The sequence below is a fragment of the Rhinopithecus bieti genome, unplaced genomic scaffold (genome assembly GCF_001698545.2).
Source record: "Rhinopithecus bieti isolate Rb0 unplaced genomic scaffold, ASM169854v2 scaffold_65275, whole genome shotgun sequence".
Taxonomy (NCBI): domain Eukaryota; kingdom Metazoa; phylum Chordata; class Mammalia; order Primates; family Cercopithecidae; genus Rhinopithecus; species Rhinopithecus bieti.
This window is the reverse complement of record NW_016826376.1, coordinates 1035729-1060829: the sequence shown is the minus strand read 5'-3', so window position 1 is coordinate 1060829 and position 25101 is coordinate 1035729. Positions and strand designations below refer to the sequence as shown.

General features: G+C 40.4%; 1 protein-coding gene across 1 annotated transcript in view; it reads left to right on the top strand.

The window, feature by feature from the left end:
• MAP3K5 (mitogen-activated protein kinase kinase kinase 5) overlaps positions 1–25101 on the top strand; it is a 248516-nt gene that overhangs the window by 172788 nt on the left and 50627 nt on the right. The window contains exons 15-19 of the mRNA XM_017863432.1: positions 5919–6052; positions 14860–14987; positions 15889–16025; positions 17769–17874; positions 24102–24259. Of these exons, the coding sequence (XP_017718921.1) occupies positions 5919–6052; positions 14860–14987; positions 15889–16025; positions 17769–17874; positions 24102–24259 (663 nt within the window). The remainder of the gene's footprint in view (positions 1–5918; positions 6053–14859; positions 14988–15888; positions 16026–17768; positions 17875–24101; positions 24260–25101) is intronic.

The window sequence follows — 25101 nt, the reverse complement described above, 5'->3', positions numbered from 1 at the left end:
TCTGGCCATTACATAGATAATTCTATATCCTTCTAGGCTGAACCAGTCTCTTGTGTCTTTTCAGCTTTCTTTCAAAACTACCATTTCAATTTCTATCTATATCTCGTCAGAATAGAAAGGGGAGATAGAAAAACAAAGCAGCAATTACCCACAGAGATGGTTTTACTTAAATCACACTGCTCTTTTTACAAGTCCTTTTCATTTTTACTATCCCCATTTTGCTCAACAGGAGTCAGCTTCTATATCTAATACATAATCTTTAAAAAAAATAGTCTTCTGATGCCTTAGATTCCTAGGGGAAATGAAAACTTTAGCAGCCTCATCGAGGTTTATGTATTCTTCACGCTTCTATATAAGCATACCTGTTGTAGAGTTGGACCTGGTGGTGTACACCTGAGTCCTAGCTATTTGGGAGGATCACTTGAGCCCAGGACTTTGAGTCCAGCCTAGGTAATATAGCAAGACTCCATCTCTTAAAAAAAAAAAAAAAAGTGCTGAGGATGATGGCTCCCACCTGTACTCCCAGCGCTTGGGAGGCCAAGGCAGGAGGATCAGTTGAGGCCAGGAGTTCAGGGCCAGCCTGGGCCACATAGCAAGACCACATCTCTACCAAAAATAGAAAAAATTAGCTGGACATAGTGGTGTACACCTGAAGTCCCAGCTGTTGAGAAGGCAGAAGTGGGAGGATTGCTTGAACCCAGGAGTTCAAGGCTGGCTGCAATGAGCTATGATGGCACCACTGCACTCCGGCCTAGGCGGCAGCAAAACATTCTTAAAAAAAAAAAAAAAAAAAAAGATTGTAAATATATCTATTGGAAAAATGCTTTCACCCAAGAATAAACCAATAATGATTCTAAATGTTTTGTTTTGGGATCTAGCTCTTTTTAAAAAAAGTGCTCATCACATTTTCCTATAACTTGATTAATTAATTAAACAAATAATTACTAAGTATCTACTACAAGCGACATGCTAAAACTAGGGATAGAGTAATTAAAGATGAAGTCCCAATTCTCAAAGAGCTCAGTGTCCAGACGAGGACGACAGAGGCAGCCCTAAGATCTTGAAGGGCATTGTCTTAGTCCATCCAGGCTGCTATAACAAAATGCCTTAGACTGCGTAATTTATACCCAACAGAAATGCATTGCTCACCGTTCCAGAGGCTGAGAAATCCAAGATCAAGGCACCAGCAGATTCAGTGTCTGGTGAGGGCCTACTTTCTCTAGATGGTACCTTCTGTGGGTGCTCACATGGCTGAAGGCTCAACCGGGCTCCCTCAAGCCTCTTTTATAAGGGGACTAATCCCGTTCATGTGGGCTCTAGCCTCATGACCTAATCACCTTCTAAAGGGCCTAACTCTTAATACATTGAGAATCGGTTTCAACATACAGATTTTGAAGGTGCTGGAGAGGGGGGTACACAAACATTCAGACCATAGCAGGCATTTATGCTGTGCTAAGGAGTTTTGATTTCATCCAGAAAGTAACAAACTGCCAATAAAATAGATGCAGTGGCACTGACATGGAAAGCTCACGTGGAACTTTGGACTTTGGAAAGTTCACTGTCAACTTAGTGCAGAATAAATTGGGGAATGGAGCAACATGGAGGAGAAAAGCCTTTGAACTTTGTTTTGCAGAGAAGTGCTTCTGTGCTACTTCTACAGAGATTCTGAGGCAATTGCAGTGAGATTAAGGAGGTAAAATGGATTTGTGAGATTTTAAGAAGAAAAATCTGAGAACAGTTGACAATAAATTTGAAATATGGAGTAAGAGAAGGAAAAAAGCAAAATTCTAAGAGGACAGTGGCTACCAGATGTCTGCTTGAAAAAGCAAATGGATGTTCAATCTATATTAACAATATACTGTAATGTCTTTATAATACTGGTGTTTGGAAACAAGTAATGATCATCACCCTGTAAGCTCTTATTCTATGATAGGGTTTCCCTAGCGCATAGGTAGTGGAAAGGATACAAAATCTGGAATCTTACAAGCTGGTTTCAAACCACAACTCTGATATATTTTCACTGAACAAAAAAATTCTGATCATTTGTAAATTGAAAGTAATCAGAAACCTACTATGATATTATGATAGTCAAGTGAGGTGGGTTATGGAAAGTTTTTTTTTTTTTTCCTTTAAAATTGTAAAGCATTGTAGTATAAAATGGTGGTGGTACTAGATTCAGTGTATAGGTTTCTAATCCTTTGAGAGGGCACATTGTCAAAGTTGAGCTTCTTTAGTGATGGTTCCTGCCCTACCTCCTGCTGACTAGGTCCCACTGGTAGAATTCCGGCGGGGCAGGCACAGCATTGCAAAAGTCTAGACCACAGGAATTGGGTGTGGAGACTTGGGCTCCTTCAGGTGGCATTGTTTGGATTATGCTTCCTGCCTCCTCACAGGAGCCCAGTTTTAACTCTGAGTTAGGGCATGTTGCTAAATGATCCCTGCTGCCTGTTCCTTCACTCTGACCACCTACCTGATCATCTGCCCTGGACCAAGACAGTCTTCAGCTTTACGTTAGGCAGCCAGAACAGGGCTATTCTCTAATGTGCCACTGGATACTTGGCAATGGGTAAGTAGTCATCTCCCTTCCAGAGCTTGGCCTCTGTCCTGAGCCAGGGAAGAGTTCATGCTAAGGAGGCCAGTGCTCACTCCAGCCCTAGCATTGTATTAGACAGAATTTTCCCCAGAAGACACCACCTGACCCCCTTCTATAAGGGCTTGGAAACCTGTTGGAAACAAATAACCTGGAGCTGTTAGGGACATGCTCCACCCCAGCCCCATCCTCTCGAGTCATGCATGTGTACCCAAGAGTTTGCAGAGTGATCTGATGAGCTCCCTTTGTAGGTAATGTGCCCTTTTATGATCTTTTTGTCTTTCATATTTTGTAGTTGCCCTATATCATATCTGAGTGAATTTGTTTTTATTTTTCCTATTTAGGGCTGAATTTCTGGAAGTTGTATTCAATTTTCTTTCAAGTCTGGCCTTTTTTAGAAGAGCTCATCTTCTCATTTTTAAATATTTTATGTCTTTATGTTAAACGTACATATTTTATAACTATATTCTATCATTTCTGACTTAATAAAGTCTTGAGGATTGGGATTTGTCATATATGTTTTCACTGATGTTGAATTGTTTCCTTACATAATTTATATTTTTTGGATTGTGAATTCAACTTTAGTGGTGCATTATCAGTAAGAATTCTGCATAGCAAACTTCAAGGGGTCTACCATTAAAATGTTTTTCCTTTGTTTCTGCCAGGCACTCCAGGGATATCCCAGGCTCAAGAGCAATTATGAGTATTACAATAAGTGTTCATTTGAAGTTCAAACAGCCAGGATCAGCTATGGTTGAAAGTGTTTAGAGAAGACCTATTTTTGCTCCTCCAGAGCTCAGTCTTGAGACAAACCAGCTTTCTTTTTGTTTCACAGTGTAGTGGGCTGACTTTTCTAATCTACCCTTTCATCAAGGGCCTGGTTTTGTGTGTTTCTGCTGTTTGCCTGGCATAGGCACTAGGCCATACTTCCTATCACCTCCTGGGCATTAAAACCCAAGCCCCACATGAGAGATCAGCAAACAATAGCCCTAGGATCAAGTCCAGCTCACTGTTAATCTTGGTAAATAAAGCCTTATTGGAACATAAGCATGTCCATTTGTTTATGTATCAGCTGGGCTGCTTTCACATCACAATGGCAGGATTGAGTAGTTGCTACAAAGACTATATGGCTCTCAAAGCTCAAACATTCACTACCTGACCTTTTACCAAAAAACGAGCATGAACTCCTGCCCTAGATTAATGAAACTGAAAATCCTGCCTTCATCTCTACCTTTTGGGCTTCAGGAGTTCTTGTGATTACCTGCTAGTATTCCTTTCCTCTTCATTTCTAGCTTCTGCAATCACCTTTACTCTTTAGTAAGCCCAGCTAGACATTTAAAAGTATATCTGTTTTATTTTACCTATGTGTTTTTAGCAGGAAGCTTCTCAGGTATCTGGTCTACCATCTTGCCAAATCCAGAGCCTCTCTTCTACTGTGTTGGTAGCAATATGTTATTCTTTTTCTGTTTCCTTGACTTGACCATTAAATTTATTCATGTTAAATTTTATTTTCTAATGGATTTTAAAATATCATGACATTTTCATCTACCTAACTCCATATCTATGGAATTTGATAAATAATGCTTTTCTTCTCATATAAAAAATGATTGTGTAATTCCCATGGTCATTTCCTTTTTAACCCATTGGTTATTTTAAAGTAAAGTAAAATGTACTTTTGGCTGTCTTATTTTAGTATTCTGTGCTCAGAGATCATGGTCTTTATGATATCAGTTCTTTGGAATTTGTTGAAATTTTTCTTTGTTGTCTAATATGTGATCAATTATATATTTTTCATATATGCATGAAAGGAATCTGTATCTGGGTGCAGAGCTCTCTCTGTAGATGTTATATCAGACTTGTTTATTGTGCCATTAGATTCTCTATTTTAAAATCTGTGTGCCAGATATATTCCTTTCTAAAAGAGTTCTGTTAAAATCTATTGTGGTTGATATTTGTGTATTTTTCTATGAAATTGTATCAACTCTGCTTTATATATTTCAAGGCTATGTTGTTAAAGAGCATAAAAACTCGTGATCATTGCCGTCTTCTTAGATTACTCATCAGTATTAACTTTAAATTTGTTGACTTATACATGTTAGAAATCATTTTTTTTTCCCTTTGAGATGGAGTCTCGCTCTGTTGCCCAGGCTGGAGTGCAGTGTCGCCATCTCAGCTCACTGCAACCTCCATCTCCCAAGTTCAACCAATTCTCCTGCCTCAGCCTCCTGAGTAGTTGGGATTACAGGCATACAGCATTGCACCCGGCTAATTTTTGTATTTTCAGTAGAGATGGGGTTTTGCCATGTTGTCTAGGCTGGTCTCAAACTCCTGACCTCAGGTGATGCACCTGCCTCAGCCTCCCAAAGTGCTAGAATGACAGGCATGAGCCACTGCATCTGGCCAGAAATTTTTTTTTTTTTAATGGCCAACTCAGACCCTGCTGTGAGTTGAATCTAACTATGGACTGCCAGTTTTAAACTCCAGCAAAATGTAGACTGTGTGAAAAGCTTGTTCTAATGTTCTTTCCCAGGGGCCTGTAGTTTTGTGCTGGGTTTCTACAGGGACATGCCTTGATCATGTGATGGCCCTAAATCCTTTAGTTCAGTCCAACACAAAGGATGTGGCTTTGGGGTGATGCCTCCAGATCTGAGGAGGTCTCTACTGAATCCTTTCTGTAAATCCAGTTTTCCATATTTGGCTGACACACTTGACAGTTTGCAGTTTAGAGATATAGATATTTCCTTTCTACATCAGAGATAAACATTTTCCTCCATTTTTCATTTAAAAAAATGTTTCTGGGTCTTGGGGCGTGGGGGGTGGGGTGAAGTAAAATAATCCTGACTTTATCATTGGCAGCTGGTAAGATGTCACAATTTTCTTCTTACCCAAAGCCTTTCAGTGGTTTTATTCCCCTGGCAGTGTGAAATGCTTTAACAGCATCAAAAGCTGAATAACAAAAGGATGATTTATTAGATGTGATAGACACTGATAGATGTTCATTCTAGTTATGCACTGTTTCATTGATCTCCAGAATCAATGAAAAACAGGACTGAGTGGGTAAAAGAATCCACATGGCTTTTGGAGAAGCACTTCTATGAAGTTAACTATGTAATCCCCACTGTATTTGTAACAGTTGTGAAAACATAAACACAATATCTGCTTTATGTTGGGAGCATTTATTTGTTCATCCTTGAAGCTGCTTCTTAGAACTTTGGCCTGTTAATGCCATCTGATAAGATAAGGAATAATGCTCTTGGAAAAAAATCGATGTTTGAACTGTAGAATGAACTAATGTTTCAATCTTTTCTCCCCGTTTTTCCTTTTGTAGTATGACTATGAATATGATGAAAATGGTGACAGAGTCGTTTTAGGAAAAGGCACTTACGGGATAGTCTACGCAGGTCGGGACTTGAGCAACCAAGTCAGAATTGCTATTAAGGAAATCCCAGAGAGAGACAGCAGGTACAGTAATTGTGGCTACTAAAAGCTGTTCTATAGTACTTTGGGTTGTTCGTCGTATTTTAGAAAATATTGATGATATTCTAATGAATGAAACTCTGAAAACTTCATTGAGTCAATTAGCTCCTTCTGAGGTTTAGCTGCTGCATCATTCAGTGTTTGAAGTTCCAGACTGGTGGGGAAGAACGGGGCTTTCAGAGACTACAAAAGAGAATGGCCCTGTGTGTGCTGGGCTCAGGTTGTCTTGGATAAAGGTGGATGTATTATATGAATAGATGGGGACTAAGCACTATCAGAAATGGTTTAGGTTGGAACCAGTTCTAGGTTCCAATCGGGCATGTGAGGAGCTTGGAAATTGTCATTCTATCTTAACAAGTGGAAAGCTGAACAGACTGAAATCAATGGCTCTTGTTGGATTTGTCAGTGAAGTTGCAAGGCAGGCAGCTGTCCCTGAAGTTGGAGAGACTGGCGAAGTGAGAGACTCATAACTTACTGAGCAGAAATCCATGATCAGAAACCTCTGTGGGAACCAGTGCGGGGGTAGGAAAACTGAACTGTAACTAACAAATCTCTAGAGGGCCACTGTGAAGTCTGAGTGAAAAACTCCAGCGGGACCCAGTCACTGGGGGCTGGGGGTGAGGGTCACACTTTCATGAGTTTTGGAGCTTTACCAGGCCCTCACAGAGACCTGAAATTAGAAAAATCCCATTGTGCTTCTGGTAGCAAGAAAGGAAAAGTCACCATTTTAAAATACACTAGAGCATTCTGTTCTTAACAAGGTCTGTCCACAAGAGACTCTATTTTACCAGAGCCTCACCAAACTGGGGGAAGGGGAGTACCAAATTTAGCCCAACTCTAGCTATCCTGTCTCATCTAAGGGGGCTAAAGCTAAGAAGCACTTGTAAAATTCACAGCCCAGGGGCACAGACTCACTAAAAGACTGAGACCTAATCATAGACTTACAGAACTCTTCTCCTGCCTGACTGCTTCCCACCATACCACTAAAGGCCTATTTACTGCAGTACTTTCACCTAGGACATCATGTCCACCTTTCTATAGAAAACTATAAGGCATACTGAGAGACAAAAAACACAGTTTAAGCAACATAGCAAGCGTCAGAACCTGAACCAGATATGGCGGGATATTGGAGTTATCAGATTGTGAATCGTATTCACACGCTTAGGGCTCTCATGGAAAAGTAGAGATTGTGCAGGAGCAGATGGTAATGTAAGCTCAGAGATGGAAATCCTAGGAATAATTTTCAAAAATGCTGGAGATCGAAAACAGTAATAGAAGTGAAGAATGGCTTTGATGGCGTGTTAGTAGACTGGACACAGTTAAAGAATCTCTGAGTTTGGGAATATATCAGTAGAAACTTTCAAAATTAAAAAAGCAAAGAGAAAAAAGACAAAAAAACCTGGGACAATATCCAAGAACTGTGTGACAACTACAAAATGTATAATATATACATTTTTGCCATTAAAAGTAATGGCAAAAACTGCAGTTATTTTTGCACCAACCTATACTTGAAGAAATGAGTTGAACCTCACGTTGTGAGGCCTTGTGAAAGATGGAATCTTTTTTAGAAACAAAAATGTTGTTCAGGAAACTGAAGCACTCTGGTGATAGGATTATCTGTTGCTCACTGCTCTTGTGCTCTGCCTTATGGTTTATTTCTCCAACTAATAATTCTGTCTTCTCTCAACCTTATGATTTCTGCTGCCTTAGGGCTTCCCTTCCATCTCTCTGTAAGGCAGTGCTCCTATAATTAGTGAAACACAGTTGTAGTGTATGATACACAGTTGTGTGTGTTGTATATTCAAAGTCTGAAAGAGAGAGAATTTGATTGTTTAATAGATGGTTATTATTATCCATATTTGGCCAGGCTTTAATGCTGGGCTACATCATGGGCTGATTCTGGCTGCCCTTGAGTCCACGTTCTGTGGCCGTGGTCATAGGCCACGTGACCAGCCTTCCTTAGGAAGGACCTACCCCTGAGCTCCCCAGGTTACCTGTCTACCCCACATCTTCAATTACAGATCTCAGAGGCATCTCAAGGTTAACATGACCAAAACTGAACCTGGATTTTTTTCCTTTTTTTTTTTTTTTTTTTTGAGACGGAGTCTTGCTCTGTCGCCCAGGCTGGAGTGCAGTGGCCGGCTCTCAGCTCACTGCAAGCTCCGCCTCCCGGGTTCACACCATTCTCCTGTCTCAGCCTCCCGAGTAGCTGGGACTACAGGTGCCCACCTCATCGCCCGGCTAGTTTTTTTGTATTTTTTAGTAGAGACGGGGTTTCACCATATTAGCCAGGAGATTTTTTTCCTTTTTTAACTTTTATTTTAGAATCGGGGTACATGTGCAGGTTTGTTACAAAAGAATATTGTGTGTTGCTTAGGTCTGGAGTATAAATGAATCCATCAAATATACCTAGGTAGTCAGTATATTGCCCAATCGCGAACCCGGATTTTATTTTTATTTACTTATTTTTTTTAAGACAGACTCACTCTGTCATTCAGGCTGGAGTGCGGTGGCCCCATCTCAGCTCACTGCAACCTCCATCTCCCAAGTTCAAGCAATTCTCATGCTTCAGCCTCCCAAGTAGCTGGGATTACAGGCCTGTGCCACTGTGCCCAGCTAATTTTTGTGTTTTTAGTAGAGATGGAGTTTCACTATGTTGGCCAGGCTGGTCTCGAACTCCTGCCCTCAAGTGATCTGCCCACCTCAGCCTCCCAAAGTGCTGGGATTACAGGCGTGAGCCGCTGCGCTCAGTCGTGAACCCGATTTTTATTCCCAAATGTACTCTCCCTAAAGTATTCCTTGTGTCATCAGTTACTGTCTCCCCATCCATCCAGCTGCTCAGGCTAACCTCCAGGATTCATCTGGATTCCTCTCTTTCTCTTGCACTCCACATCTACTCCATCAGTAGGTCGTACTGTTTGTTGTATCAGCCTCTGCATTATATTCTGAATCTCTCTACTCTTTCCAGTCACCACAGCTGCACCTCTAATCTAAGCCTTCAGGCCTCTCGCCCGGACTCCCTTCTAGTCTCAGCAATCACCTCGTAATTGGTCTCTGCTTTCATTCTTTCCTCCACTCCTAGTCCATCCTTCTTTGAGGAGTCACAGAGGTCTTCCTGAAGTTAAAATCAAATCATGCAGTGATAATGATGTGTCAGTGAAGGTCCATCAGTTGTAACAAATGGACTACTCTGCTGGGGAATGTTGATAATGGGGGAGACTGTGCATGTTTGGGAACCAGGAGTGTGTGGGAAATCTCTGTACCTCCCTCTCAAATTTTTCTGTGAACTTACAAACTGCTCTAAAAAATAACATCTATTTTTAAAAATCACATCATGTCACTACTGCCTAAAACCCTTCAGTGGATTCTTATTGCAACTAGCATGAAACCCAGAACCCTTACTTTGAATCACAAGGCCACAGGCGATCTGCTTCCTCTGTGGCCTCACCTCCACTCCAGCTACACTGGTGTCTCTCTATTGGGCATACCAAGATCAACCCAGACCTTGGCAGGATTGCCTCATTTTCATCATTTAAGCTTTAATTCAAATGTCAAGCCCTCAGAGAGGTCTTCTCTGACTACCCCAAACTGAAAAAGACACCCCCTCCCATGCAAGCACCGTGCCCGATCCCAGCTCTTGATCCTTAGTGCGTGACTTTCACGCTGCCTCCAGGCTCCATATGTCATTCCAGAAGGAAAAGGAAAACAGAGCTTCCCAGAACTACCCAGTATACTTTCCCCTCTGTTGCACTCGCCCAAAATGCCTACCCCTACCTACAAGGAACTAGGAACTCCGGCTTTTTAGCCAGCCATTTGTTTCTCCAAACAAAATCATAGAAAGAGGGAGGAATAGATATTAGGTAAGCAAACAGCTGTTGCTGCCTGCCGCATGTGTAGTTTCATTCAATTTCATATTTGTTTGGTGGTGTTCCAGCATTTCCTCTTAGTTAATTCATGAGACATGATTATGGATTCTTATGAAACAGTAGTAGAAATTACTCATTAAATACCTAGGTAATATATATAAAGTTGTCATCTTAAAATTTTTCTTTCAGTCCTACAGGTTCTTAAGGATCATATATATAGATAATATAGATTTGAAACAATATGAAATTTAACGAGGTCATCGCTATCAAATTGCTGCAGCCAAATTCACTAACCTTTAGCCACAGCTCCTCTCTTTTCCCCTCCTGATGGATTTAGGTGGACACTTGGAAGAAACTCACTTTTAAAATCATCCTGTAGTTTAAGTTTATTCAAATGCTGCTATACACACACAAAGCACACCAATACCAACAAGATGTTTCAGCTCCTGTTCTGTAACAGTGCAGTTGGTATATGTGATTTGTGCATGACAAGCCCTTACCTTGAACAGCTGGTGCAGGGCATCTTCTTATTAACAATATAAAGAAATTGCTGACAAGTCTATTATTGTGAAGATACAGCAGCCAAAGTTGTTTCTATCCATGTGACCTGGAGGGGTGTGGATGTTTTGTTGAAAAAGATAGCAGTTACAGTTACAAAGGATAATTACAAAAGTAGTGTGATGTGAATAATGCATGATACAACCTCTGCACACTAAACTACCATCTGTAAAGAAGGATCAGAGCAACGGAAACAATTTCTCCTCTGTTTCCTTCATGTTCTAAAACCACTTTGTTAGAGAATCAAAGTGGTTGTAAGAGAGAAGAGGTAGATTTAGTATGCTCTCATCATCTACCCCCAACTAGTTGTTAATCTCAGGTTGGCTTTGTCTTCTGATATTCTACATATCCTGAACTGGTTATTTTTATTTTATTTTATTTATTTTATTTTTGAGATGGAGTTTCGTTTTGTCGCCCAGGCTGGGGTGCAGTGGTGTAATCTCAGCTCACTGCAACCTCCGCCTCCTAGGTTCAAGTGATTCTTCTGCCTCAGCCTCCCAAGTAACTGGGATTACAGGCACCTGCCACTACGCCCAGCTAATTTTTATATTTTTAGTAGAGACAGGGTTTCACCATGTGGACAGGCTGGTCTTGAACTCCTGACCTCAAGTGATCTGCCCACCTTGGCCTCCCAAAGTGCTGGGATTACAGGAGTGAACCACTGCACCCTGCCATGGACTGGTTATTTCTATGACATTTTTCACTCAGCTGTATATGAGAGACAACAGGGGAGCTTTTAAAAATACTGATGCTCAAGCTCTACTTCCAAAAATCCTAGGGTGGTCCTGGAAATTAGAAGCCCTTTAGGAAATGTAAATATCCAGTTAATGTTGGCAACCACTGGTCTAGATGGTTAGCAGTGGGGATTTGACTCAAAGGGAGTGTCTGGAGATACCTATGGATTAATAGTTTTGTCAAAACCAAATATATAAGTATCTCTGATTATCTAGGCCATTTCTTCTTTCCCTTGTTACAGGTAATTGAGAAGAAATATGATTTTCTTATAATTCTCATAGACAAGACTAATTTGTTGATGTGAACAAATTATAATTCCACCCTTGTTTAATGCTTGGCACTTACACTTAGTGAAAATGCTGGGTGTTTGTAATATTTTCTATATTGGAGAAGAGTACTTGTCCTTAGCTAGGTTAAGGATTCTGACCATTATTGCAAATTTTGACCTATCTTCTTAGTTTAAGTAATAAGGTAAGGATATTGCTTCTCCAGGATCTTAAGTTTAAGCATTGATGTTTTGATTTTCAGTAGAGAATCAGAAGGTGGGAGCCTTATGATTAATAATTAACTGAGGGCCCAGTATGGTGGTGCATGCCTGTAATCTCACTTTGGGAGGCTAAGGCTGGCAGATCACTTGAACTCAGGAGTTTGAGATTAGCCTGGGCCACATGGTGAAACAAAAAATACAAATATTAGCTGGGCATGGTGGTGCACACCTGTAGTCACAGCTACTCAGGAGGCTGAAATGGGAGCATTGCTTGAGCCTGGGAGGCTGAGGGTGCAGTGAGCTGTAATCGTGCCACTGCATTCCAGCCTGGGTGACAGAGAGAGACCCTGTCTTAAATAATCATCATCATCAGCATCATCATCATCATCTGAGTTAGTTGGTTGTTTCAGATTTTTCTTTATCTCTTAACTCTGTAGAATACAGAGGCACAGTATTTGCCACTAATCCATATCAATAGCAGTTGTGAGCCAGGTTTGTTGACTCATGCCTGTAATCCCAGCTCTTTGGGAGGCTGAGGTGGGCAGATCACCTGTGGTCAGGGGTTCGAGACTAGCCTGGCCAACATGTTGAAACTCCCTTTCTGCTAAAAATGCTAAAATTAGCCAGGTGTGGTGGCAGGCGCCTGTAATCCCAGCTACTTGGGAGGCTGAGGCAGGAGAATCGCTTGAACTCGCGAGGCAGAGGTTGCAGTGAGCCGAGATCGCGCCATTGCATCCCAGCCTGGGCGACAAGAGCGAAACTCCATCTCCAAAAAAAAAAAAAGAGCAGGTATGAACTAACATCAAAGTGTTTTAACCCTCATGGAAGAAGCAACTTGTAAATACCCTTATAGTTGAGAGTCATTACCTAAATACCTTATTGGTAACACTGTATATTGGTATTTCTGGTGTTATCTCACTCAAGCAATTATCAAAATGTTGTTGCTATCTCTAACTGGTATACTATTAAAGTGCTCATTTTAATACCTGCCCTTCATAGTTCCTAAAGCAATTCTAAAGAAAAAAAGAATAATCAATCCAAAATGCAAGTATTTGGTTGTTTTTATTGCTGTTGGCTGCTTTCTGGAAACATTACACAGATAATAAAAATTAATTTAAATTAAGTGAATTTAAATTTTTATAAACGAATTGCTTTAGCTATAGCACTTACTCTAAAAAGCTTATTGAAAATAGCATTATTCAATATTAACCAATGGATTTGTCAGTGTAAGATCTAAGGATTTCCTACATGTAGGACTGAAGCAAATGTGAGACATCAGGTTTGCACTAATGTGAATTATTAGTGTATTTCACACCGGTAGCCTCCATTATAGGAGATATATATATTCGATTTAGATTATATATATAGAGAGAGAGAGAGAGAGAGAGGAATTCCTTTGAGTCTGTATTTATTGTTGCTGACACCCTACAATATTTAGCTTCTTAAGTAAAATTTGAGGCTACAGATTTGGACTGAGCTCCTGCACTAGGCTCCAACAGACCAGCCTGTGGAACCATGCTAGGGTTCCACATCACCAAACCAAAACTAAGCAGTTTACTTGTAAGATCTGGCCTTCTGAAAAATCAGGAGAGAGATGATAGCCAAATAAATTCTCAAACAGGCCAATTTTCAAAAAACAAAAACAAAACAGAGTCACAGGGACTGATCAAAAGGCACCCAGCCAACCTGAGCTGGCATGATAAGGAAGTCCCCTCTGCTTTTTTTTTTTTTTTTTTTTTTTTTTGAGACAGAGTCTCACTCTGTTGCCCAGGCTGGAGTGCAGTGGCCAGACCTCAGCTCACTGCAAGCTCCGCCTCCCAGGTTCACGCCATTCTCCTGCCTCAGCCTCCCGAGTAACTGGGATTACAGGCGCCCGCCACCTCGCCTGGCTAGTTTTTTGTATTTTTTTTTTAGTAGAGACGGGGTTTCACCGTGTTAGCCAGGATGGTGTCGATCTCCTGACCTCGTGATCCGCCCGTCTCGGCCTCCCAAAGTGCTGGGATTACAGGCTTGAGCCACCGCGCCCGGCAGTCCCCTCTGCTTTAACCCCTGCAAGGGAAGTAACCTGAACTAACCTAACATTAACCACTTGGCTTTTGCTCTGTGTTGTTTTTGTTCCTGCTCAAGCTACCTTACAAAAGAAAACCCACTGTTTTGCCATGCCCAGTGGACCTCCTATGTGGATTGGATACTGCCTGGCTCATGAATCATGAATAAAAGCCAATTTGATTTTTAAAACTCAATTTGCTGAAATTATGTTCTTTGGCAAGCAGTACAATAATTACATTAGGGCTACATTAAATTCAGGGTGGTTAAGAGTCTATAAAGCTTTACAGTACTTCCAATAATCATCAAAAGTGTTGTTCTGCTCCAGAAATATAAAATAACTTTCATAATTTGAATCAGCAACATATATCAAGTACATAATTTTGAAGTCACACTTTCAATGTGGAGGCTTCATGAGGATTAGGTAAAAAATCATGATATAATAGAATTAGTGGACACAGTAAGGTGAAGATTTTTGATGCAAAGGGCTTAAAGAGATTTGACCTATGAGTGGTTTTATGTTTGCTGTTGAAGAATTGACAGGCCTTTCAGGAAGTTCTAGAATGTACATTAAAGTTATTTGCAAGTTTTGTCTTCCTGGACAAGAGTCTCCTGATCATTAGTAAATTGTGATAGTAAAGTTTTATAGTCAATAATAAAGTTGTGTTGATGAGGCCAGTGGAATAGAAAGTCATGTTAATGTTAATATGTTAATATGGAGAGTAAACTGTGTGGACGATTTCAGTTCTCCTGGGTTTGAATCTTAGCTCTGTCACTTACTAGCTTTGGGATCTTGGGCAAGTCAGTCATCCTCTCTGTGAATCAGTTTCCTCATCTGTAAAATGAGCATACCAACACTACCTTCTCATGGAAATGAATTAACGTATACAACTGGCTTAGTACCTGACACATTTCCCCTCAGATCCTACCACAACTTCAACTTCATAGAATTTACCTTAGGAGAAATAAAGGCCTTAAACGGTCATTTTGGTTTCACATATGGACATATATTTGGCTGATATTTTCCATTTGTATTGTTTAAATTTATACAGTAAGGTCTGGCTACATAATTAACTCATTGACAACTGCATGTCTTTTAGATACTCTCAGCCCCTGCATGAAGAAATAGCATTGCATAAGCACCTGAAGCACAAAAATATTGTCCAGTATCTGGGCTCTTTCAGTGAGAACGGTTTCATTAAAATCTTCATGGAGCAGGTCCCTGGAGGTAAGAGATATTTCTTTCTTTAAAAGTGTGAATTTTAGAGCCTTGAAGGGGAGAAAACTTGAATGGGATTTACTAGAGTACAGGTCTTCATCTGTCTAAACTGAGAGAGAAATTGGACATGTGACATTACCTCCAGTTTGTTAGGAGATGTCAACCATAAATAATGAGATTTAGAAAATATCCTAATGTATGGAGTTTATTCTGGTGCAAAGCTTGAGGATAGCCACCCAGGAAACACAGACTCCAAAAGAATGGGCCAGTGTTCCAAAGTGAGGAAGTTCATGTTGAACTTACATAGGCCGAAGACTAACAGGGTGGCAACATCTTCTACACAAGGTCATTACATTTAAGTGGTTACAGCTTTATATTCCAAGGCAGATTATTTTAATATTCCATAAGGAGGGGTAATGGTCTCAAGGGATCTTTTATTTGGCACCATTCAGTCTTTCCCAATCATTTACAGGACAAAAATGCGGAAGAGATTTAGCCTATAATCGCAGAATCAGAAGTTACAACCGAATGCTACATGACTCAGGCCACAAAGTCACATTCCTTAAATAATAATAAGGCTTAAATAATTTAAAGTTCCAGAAGCTTTACAAGTGAATTATATAATTTCACAGAGACAATACATAAATATGGAAACCATTTCCGTATCAATCATCATGACTTGAATTAAAGTTAGCAGTAGACATTGGCCTTTTACTTAGACATATTTGATAGCAATCATCTTTAGAGTAGGGATATTTGCAAATTCATGTTTGAGCCCAATATCTAGTACAGCTCCTGGGCCACTGTGAAGAACCAATGAATGTTAGCTTAAATTACTGTTACATTATTAATACGCTTTAAAGAGCTCATTTGAATGAGGATTTATTTACTATTTATCCCTACTTTACAGGAAGTCTTTCTGCTCTCCTTCGTTCCAAATGGGGTCCATTAAAAGATAATGAGCAAACAATTGGCTTTTATACAAAGCAAATACTGGAAGGATTAAAATATCTCCATGACAATCAGATAGTTCACCGCGACATAAAGGTAAGGTGCACCAGCATTCATTTTCATGAGTTCTTTCTTTGCTGGGTTATTATTTTACTTGCAAAAGTCATATTGTGTTATGAGTATTAATTTAGAATGGTGAATAAGTAAATCTTAGAAACAGCAGAAATATAAGAAATCATTTACCCCTGAAACAGTTCTTTATGTTCATGTCTTAATGCTTTTGCTCAAAGAACAAACTGCTTAACTGCGTTCAGCCAACAAGATTGTGCTCCCACTACACAATGTTTCCTAGGAACTCTGTGGTGTGGGATACAGCTGTCTAAAGGTAAACAGGAGATGGCCTCTGGTCCTGAGGAACTTATAGGCTGGTTAATCTTTGTATCCTTGCCCATAGTAGCTACTCAGTAAATACTTATTGAATCAATAAATGAATGGTTAGAAGAAAAAAAATTCCCTTTTCTCACAAGTATCACATATTCATTGATTGAACTATAATTATAAGGTATAGATTCTCTAAAATAAGCTAAAATAATAACTTTACGTTCTCTTCTTAAAAAGAAAATTCAGAACTAATACATTTTTTACAAAGTCTGGACTATTGAAAATAAGTTAATATTACTACCCTAAAATCAACCAAAATGCCCATTTATCTATCATATCTCTACATATTCCAGGAAAAGAAGTAAAGAAACATAGAAAAGAAAATAAAGTAACTGGAAAGTTATGAAAATCATAATTTAATTATACATACATCATTATATATCTGTAAATAGCAATAAGATCTAACCAGTTAGGAATCATATTTGATCTTGTGATCTGAGTAGCAGATTATGAAGAACTTATAACCACCCAATGAGTTTATGTTGCCCACTGACCAGATAGAGCTGATTTCTCAAGATATAAGAATTGCAACTGAGAGTTTAATACACACAGAGATGGCCAAACAAGATATTGGATTTTATGATTATTCAAATCAGCCTCTCCAAAAATTTAGAGGCTAACGTTTTTCAAAGATGGTTTGGTGAGCAGGGGGCTAGGGTCTGGGTGGTTGGGGATGCAATTATAGAGGTGTGGAAAATAGTTCTTGTGTGTTGAGTCTAGTTCTGGGTGGGGGCCACAGGACTGGCTGAGTCCAGAGTCACAGGTCTGGGTGATGCCATCTGATAGTCAGAAATGGAGAAGCCTGTAAAGACATCTCAAAAGGCCAGTCTTCAGTTCTACAATAGTGATGTCAATTATAGGAACAATTGGAGAATTTGCGAATCTTGTGACCCCCCAGAACAGTGGGCTGATAATCATTTGGCTACGCCTGCATCTTAGTGGACTTTAGGCCCCTCTCATCCTCTTAACCTGGTGGTCTTTCATTAGTTTTACAAAGATGGTTTAGTTTTGGGGAAGGGCTATTATCATCTAAACTATAAATGATAAATTAAATTTCTCCAAGTGAGCTTGGTCTACACCCCGGAATGACCAAGGGCAGTTTGGAAATTTAAGGCAAGATGGTGGTGGTTAGATCAGTTCTCTTTTACTGTCATAATTTTCTCACTGTTGCAATTTTTGCAAAGGCGGTTGGTCTCAAACTGATAATATGTAAACAAAAAACAATGTCAAGAATTCACTATTGAGATAAACTATTAATGAAGAATACAGAATTATGTTGTTGGTTGCTGTAAGGACACCTTTTTTTTTTTTTTTTTTTTTAAATTGGACTTACCAAGTCAACAATAGACAGTATCTGAAGAAAGATACCATTTGTGATTAAAGTCCTCTGTTCTCTAGGGTGACAATGTGTTGATTAATACCTACAGTGGTGTTCTCAAGATCTCTGACTTCGGGACATCAAAGAGGCTTGCTGGCATAAACCCTTGTACTGAAACTTTTACTGGTATGTTTTTGCAATGATGATACAGATCTTATGTAATTAAAGAAATAATTGCTGAGTTTGAGCATAATGTGAGAGAGAAATTCAGTTGGTGTTCTCACACACAGTAATGTTGATATCTTTTCTCTTTTCTTTCTTTTCTTTTCTTTTCTTTTTTCTTTTTTTTTTTTTTTTTTTTTTGAGACAGGGTCTTGCCCTGTCACCTAGGCTGGAATGCAGTAGTGTTATCACCTATCACTGCAGCCTTAAACTCCCCAGGCTCAAGCAATCCTCCCACCTCTGCTTCCTGAGTAGCTGGGACTACAGGCATGCGCCACCATGCCCAGCTAATTTTTTTGTATTTTTGATGGAGACAAGGTTTCACCATGTTGCCCAGGCTGGTCTCAAACTCCTGGGCTCAAGTGATACACCTGTGGCCTCCAAAAGTGTTAGGATTACAGGTGTGAGCCACCGCGCCTGGCCAATGTTGGTATGTGTTACAGAATTTGATTTGGCCCTTTTTTCTTCCTGTATGTATATGACTTGCTTAGTTAGTCTCCTGCTTACTGCCACTGAAGATTTTTTTTTTTTTAATTTTCAACTTGTTATTTGTTTTCTTTTCATGTAATTACTTCTTTCCTGGTTGGCCTACAATAACTCTAGCAAGATTTTTTTTTTTTTTTTTATTAAACATTTCCTTGGCCCAACCTCTCTGTGATTCTTACTCATACCCTAATCACTTCCCATTTGGACGATAAATTCCCTCTTTTACTGTTTACTCTCTGTGGTTGACTCCCCTACTCCACAATATAAATAACCTAGGATTTCAATTCAGAAAGAGGAAGTGACTCACCGTCTCAGAAGAAGGGAGGGAGAGAGCTTTCCTGAGAAGTTAGACAATGCAGCCACCGAGCTGCCTATGATGCAAAGTACTGGGAGGGTGGAGACTAAGTGATTTCCAAAAAGGTAACAGTAGCCAAGAGGAAGCTCAGACTCAAGAGATTCATGACTGCCCAATAGTTATAGGGAGGGTGTGTAAGATTTCAAACCTGATCTCCACTCTTAGTTCTTATCACTCCATCATGCTGATTCTCATGAAGTGTTAAGTTCTTCTTCTTATAGAGAGAAATTTAGCCCCCCCCCCCCCAAAAAAAAGAGGAGGGGAAGGGAAGAGAAAAAGATCATGAATAATCTTTGGTCTAATATGAAGCAACATGGCCCCATCTCACTTCTGTGAGGTAGGTGGGAGTACCTCCATTTTGCAGACGAGAAAATTTCCTGGGAGAGAAGTGACATTGCAGTCAGAAGTCACAGCAGTTTTTACCGGATAGAACTCAGATTTTTTTTTTTTTTTTTTTTTTTTTGGAGACTGGGTCTTGCTATGTTGCCCAGGCTGGTCTTGAACTCCTGGGTTTAAGCAGTCCACCCACTGCAGGCTCCTAGGTATCTAGGATGTCATGCCTGGCAAAACCCAGTTTTTTGTTCTTGTTTTTTCTTTTGAGATGGGGTATCGCTCTGTAACCCAGGCTGAGGTATGGTGGTGTAATCTCTGCTCACTGTGACCTCTCCCACCCTGGGTTTAAGTGATTCTCCTACCTCAGCCTCCCTAGTAGCTGGGACCATAGGCACGCACCTCCATGCCTGGCTAATTTTTTGTGGTTTTTTTGGTAGAGACAGGGTTTCACCATGTTGCCCAGGCTGGTCTCAAACTCCTGACCTCAAGTGATCCACCTGCCTTGGACTCCCGAAGTGCTGGGATTACATGTGTGAGCCCCCACGCCTAGCCAGAACTCAGATTTTGTATCTACTGTTTGCTCTTTGCTTTTGCCTTCTGGCTTTAGTCCATCTTTCTCTCTGCCTTCCTGTAGGAGGAGAGAGAGACATTCTGTGTCAAGTTTTTTCCCCAGAGCATTCAGTCAGCAATACCCCTGACCCAGGTCCCGCCTCAAGGCAATGGGTATTTTAGGGTACAGAATTAACACATTTTGAATATTTTTTTTGAAAAAACTAAGTGCTGACCTATTAATAACTTCAAATGTCTTTACATTTCTTTCCTCATACTCTTAACTTGGCAAGTGGCAGTTTCAGTGCTGTCAAGACTCAGTAACTTCTGAGAGGAAAATCCCTCCTTTCACACACTTTGTGGGACAGGATGTTAATACAATATCTTGTGCTACTAATCTGGGGAACATCTTTTTTGTAAAATCTCCAAAGGAATTGTAGGAAAGCAGTCCTCACAGAGCCCTTTGCGGACCTCTTCCACTGGTGTCACGTAAGAGTGACGTGCATCACTAACATGCATAGATCTGTCCCCAGCACTGGTCCCGAGGGCTCTGTACATTGTAGGCTTCAAACATGAACTTGGTGGTCATCAAGTCTCAGGAGCTTAGTCCCAGGTGCTCAGTCAATAAATTGGTCTGTATAACCTCTTGGTGATTTTGATGAGGGAAAATGCAGCAGTAATCACCATTTATGGAGTGCTTACTGTATACCTAGCTCTGCACTAAGTGCTTTACATACATTTTATTGAAATTCATATATCAGCCTTAATCATTAGGTATCATTATCCTAGTTTGTGGTGAGAAAATGAAGGTTCAAAGAGGTTGAATAACTTGCCCAAAGTCACAAAGCTAGTTAGTAATAGAGCGGAGACTCAAGCGAGACTTAACAGGCCAAAAGGAATTAATTATCTTCTCCCAAACCTGTCCCCGGCACACTCTTCTGTCTCAGTTGGCAGCCACTCCTGACATAGTGTTATCCAGGGCACTTCTCTTTTCTCACACTCCAGCCCAGTCCATCCAGGAAGCCTAATGGCTCTGTCTTCAAAACATCACCAACACTGGACCGGTTCTCACCGCCTCTGCCGCTGCCACTCTCATCGCTCACCTGCATTTTCTGTGGCTTCCCCAGCTGTGCTCCTGCTTCACTTTTGCCCCCTACTGTCTACTCTCAACATTGCAGCAAGAGTGATCCCTCTGAAACAAACAGGGTCCTATTGTTCAGAGCCCTCAGTGGCTTTTTTTTTTTTTTTAGAGTAAACAAATGTCAAAACCCTTATAGTGGGGGAAAAGGCTCTGACCTGATTCGGAGTCTGTTCCCTTTCAGACCTCATTTCCTACTCTTCTTCTGTTGTTTACTCTGTGCCAGAAACGTGGACCTTCCTGCATTTCCTCCATGACAGCAGGCAGGGCCCCGCCACAGAGCCTTTGCACGGGCTTTTCCTCCTGCTGCTACCACACTTACCCCAGCTGTCTGCATGGGTAACTTTCTTTCTCTTTTTTTTTTTTTGAGACGGAGTCTCGCTCTGTCGCCCAGGCTGGGGTGCAGTGGCGTGATCTCAGCTCACTGCAAGCTCCGCCTCCCGGGTTTACGCCATTCTCCTGCCTCAGCCTCCTGAGTAGCTGGGACTACAGGCGCCCGCCACCACGCCCGGCTAGTTTTTTGTATTTTTTAGTAGAGACGGGGTTTCACCGTGTTAGCCAGGATGGTCTCGATCTCCTGACCTCGTGATCCGCCCGTCTTGGCCTCCCAAAGTGCTGGGATTACAGGCTTGAGCCACCGCGCCCGGCCTACATGGGTAACTTTCTTACCTTCTTCCAGTCTCAGTGCAGATGTCCCCTCTGCAGTGAGACCAACCATGAACACCCTATTTACCATGGCGGCCTTCCTGCTGATCCTCTTCACTCAGGTCTATATTTTTTTTGGTCATAATATATCACTTTCTAACATGCTGTGTAATTTACTTACTGTGCTGATAGTTTATCATCTGGCTTCTACTGCAAAAACATAAGTCCAGGTATTTCTGTCTGTCTTCTCCACTGCTGTATTCTAAGTGCCTAGAACAGTGCCTGGCCCATCGTAGGCCGTCAATGTGGATCTGTTGAATGAATGAATGAGTGAATGAAATGTGACGTTAGAGTTTAATTAACCACTAAGCTGTACCACCTCCCTGGGTAGTTGCAGCAGCAAAGAAATTCTACAATAGCTAATTCAAAGCAATTTTTAAAAAAAACTTTAGAATGCAGATACATGAGGTATGAGTTTTAGAGCAAATACTCTTGTTGATTTTCCTCCAATGTTCAGGTTGGCTCTCATCTTCATTATCCAGCTTCGTAAATTGCTTTGTTTAAAATACTATGTGTCATGTGTTTATGGAGTAAAAAGAGGAGCAGATAAGAACACATGACTCAACCTGTTTTCTGGCACTTGCTCAGTGGGGATAATTAAACACAATTGGCAGATGGAGCTCTTTGAAATGTTATCTGATGAATCAAATATTGCATAATTTGTTGTTGACATTACTTGAATTGTGCAATTTACGATGTTTAAAAATTAAAAATTTCCAAATTTTGGTCTGCTATAATTCCTATTTAGCTATTAATGCAACTTAAATTCTCTCATGAATTCTACTCTAGGCCCCGATACAACAAAAGGGGGTGGTAGACTTCAACGCATTTTCTAAAAGACTATTTGAGCGTATTTAAATCATAAATTTATCACTTGGGGAAAAGCTACAAATGAAGAGAAATCATACCAATTTTGTAGTAAGGGTGGGCGAGTCTTTGGGGAGCATGGTTGCCTTGTCCTTGGCCAGATGAAAGGCTTTCTGAGAGCAGACATATGCAGTTGTATGTGAACGTGAACTACCGCTATGCAGTGATAAGGTCTGCGGGATAAACCTAGAAAGATGGCAATACGTAACGAAAATGATACACTTTTATTTTTGTAAACAACAGTCCATTTCTCTCCTATGATAGTGGTTTTCAGAGGAACAGTTTGCAGGAATTTTACATAACTGTTTTCACCTATAAACCATGCACAAGGCATTCCTAAAAGGTGTCATCTGTATTTATCAAAATGTCTGTCACTTTGGTTATGAATCAGAAAATACTGAAGCAGTTCTTTTGGCAAACACCTCATGATTTGAAGTAATTCAACATGGCATCTTGGATGAGTTCTTGTTTCCTGACTCTCTTATTTGTGTATCAGAAGCAGGGTATGTGGTAATGTGTTTTTATTCGTGCTTCTGACTCATTGCTAGACTTTGGGAAACCACTTTATGGGGTATTTGAAGTTCAAATCCAGCCTCTCATTTGGGTTAATGAGGTAATTGTAGTTGTGTGTTTACCTGGGATATACTTGGCCAGAAGCAGACTAAGGGCTCGTGGCCCTCTCCACTTAATTCTTTCCATTATACTACACTCTCCACCTGTCTGATTCCATGCAACCTTAAATTTACTCTTCCCTTTTCATTTTATTCTTTTTTTTTTTCTGAGACAGAGTCTCACTCTGTTGCCCAGGCTGGAGTGCAGTAGCATGATCTCAGCTCACTGCAACCTCCACCTCCCGGGTTCAAGCGATTCTCCTGCCTCAGCCTCCTGAGTAGCTGGAATTACAGGCGCCCACCACCATGCCTAGCTAATTTTGTATTTTAGTAGAGACAGGGTTTCACCATGTTGGCCAGGCTGGTCTCAAACTCCTGACCTCGTGATCCGCCCGCCTCGGCCTCCCAAAGTGCTGGGATTACAGCACTTTGTGAGCCACCACGCCCAGCCTTCATTTTATTCTTAGTCACGGTATCTGATGATGTGTCTGTATGGGTGGCTCATGGCCTGTCTTTGATCTCTTAAACCTGTTAGTCCATGGACCACAGATAGCAGCAGGAGTCATGTATATTTGGATTACAGAATAGGGCACACCAGAAATTTATTTGCATTAATTTTCACAATGGCTTTCAGAATCTTCATGCTGTCATGATTAAGAAATAAGAATGAAAACAGAAGAGCTAAAGCATTCAATTTAGGAACTGAGAAATAGAGATAGAGCTAAGGAAATGTATGAATGAACTATATTCTTTTCTGGAAAAGATTAGAAGTATACATAATAACAGTCTTCATGCATTTGAAGAAATGTGTGCTGATGTTATTGTTCTCAAAAGACTAATTGTTAGAAGTTTCTAAGAGGCCCAGTGAAATGATGCCTCACTTATACTCCACTGTCTAGGGAATGAGAGCATACCTATTCAGAACCAGACAATATTGGCAAAGTAGTTTTATGTCACTGATGAAATCCATTATAAAAACTGCTATTTCCACTTTTATTAATAGCAGAGTAAACTGGAACTCACAAAATATATTAGGACTTGAATCATGTTTTTACAGTTATCTAATTCCTGTAGAAAATTGAAACTGTCATTAGATATCCTTCTGTTTTATCTTTTTAAAATGAAAATGTGTTTGAATTGTTTCCAGGTACCCTCCAGTATATGGCACCAGAAATAATAGATAAAGGACCAAGAGGCTATGGAAAAGCAGCAGACATCTGGTCTCTGGGCTGTACAATCATCGAAATGGCCACAGGAAAACCCCCATTTTATGAACTGGGAGAGCCACAAGCAGCTATGTTCAAGGTCACACTTCATTTCTCTTAAAAACAAATGGATAAAGCTTTTTATAGCTATTGGATGTTCTGTGTGTGTGTGTCATTTTTTTTAGATAAAGGGAGCTAAGTAAACACGAACTGAGAACACATTAAAGGTCAAGAAGAGTCCCTCTCAGAGCCAGCGCTGGTGCCTCACACAGCGGATCTCTCTGTGCCTTAGTTTCTCAGCTATAAAGTGAGATTCAATGTAACTTCCATTGACCACCTTTTAACAACACAGTATAAATAACACATGACTATACTGAAGGTGATTTAAGCCCTTTGGGAAACAGTTTGAAAATTTTCTGTGGAGGAAGATATAAGAACATTTTTTAATCTGTTTAGGAATTAAATCAAAATTAATAATTTCCTTCTCTACCGTAATAGTTTGAAGGCTTCATTTTTTAAAAAAGAGCATAATTACCATTTTAAGTAAATCAATCTTATTCTCATATACCTACTCCTTTAGCTTGTTAATTTGGCCATCAGTAACTCCTATGGGAGGAGGAAGAAGCCCCACCTTTTGCAGTAGGAGGTACCTGATAATAAAAGTAGGCTTGTGAGAGCACAAGTGCCAGCAGTTTGGGATCTGGGGACTGAGCATGGCTATGACCTGCGTCTTGAATCCCTGTAGTCCTCCCCTGCCAGACTGCCAGGCCAACAGGGAGTTTGAAATGGAAACATGCTTCCCAAGTAGTAAAACTCACACGTCTGCTACTTTCTAAGGCAGAGAACTTAAAAAAAAAATTATTTATTTATTTATTTATTTATTTATTTATTTATTGTGCTCTCCTGTGGTATCCAAGGCAAAGGACTTTTTTTTTTTTTTTT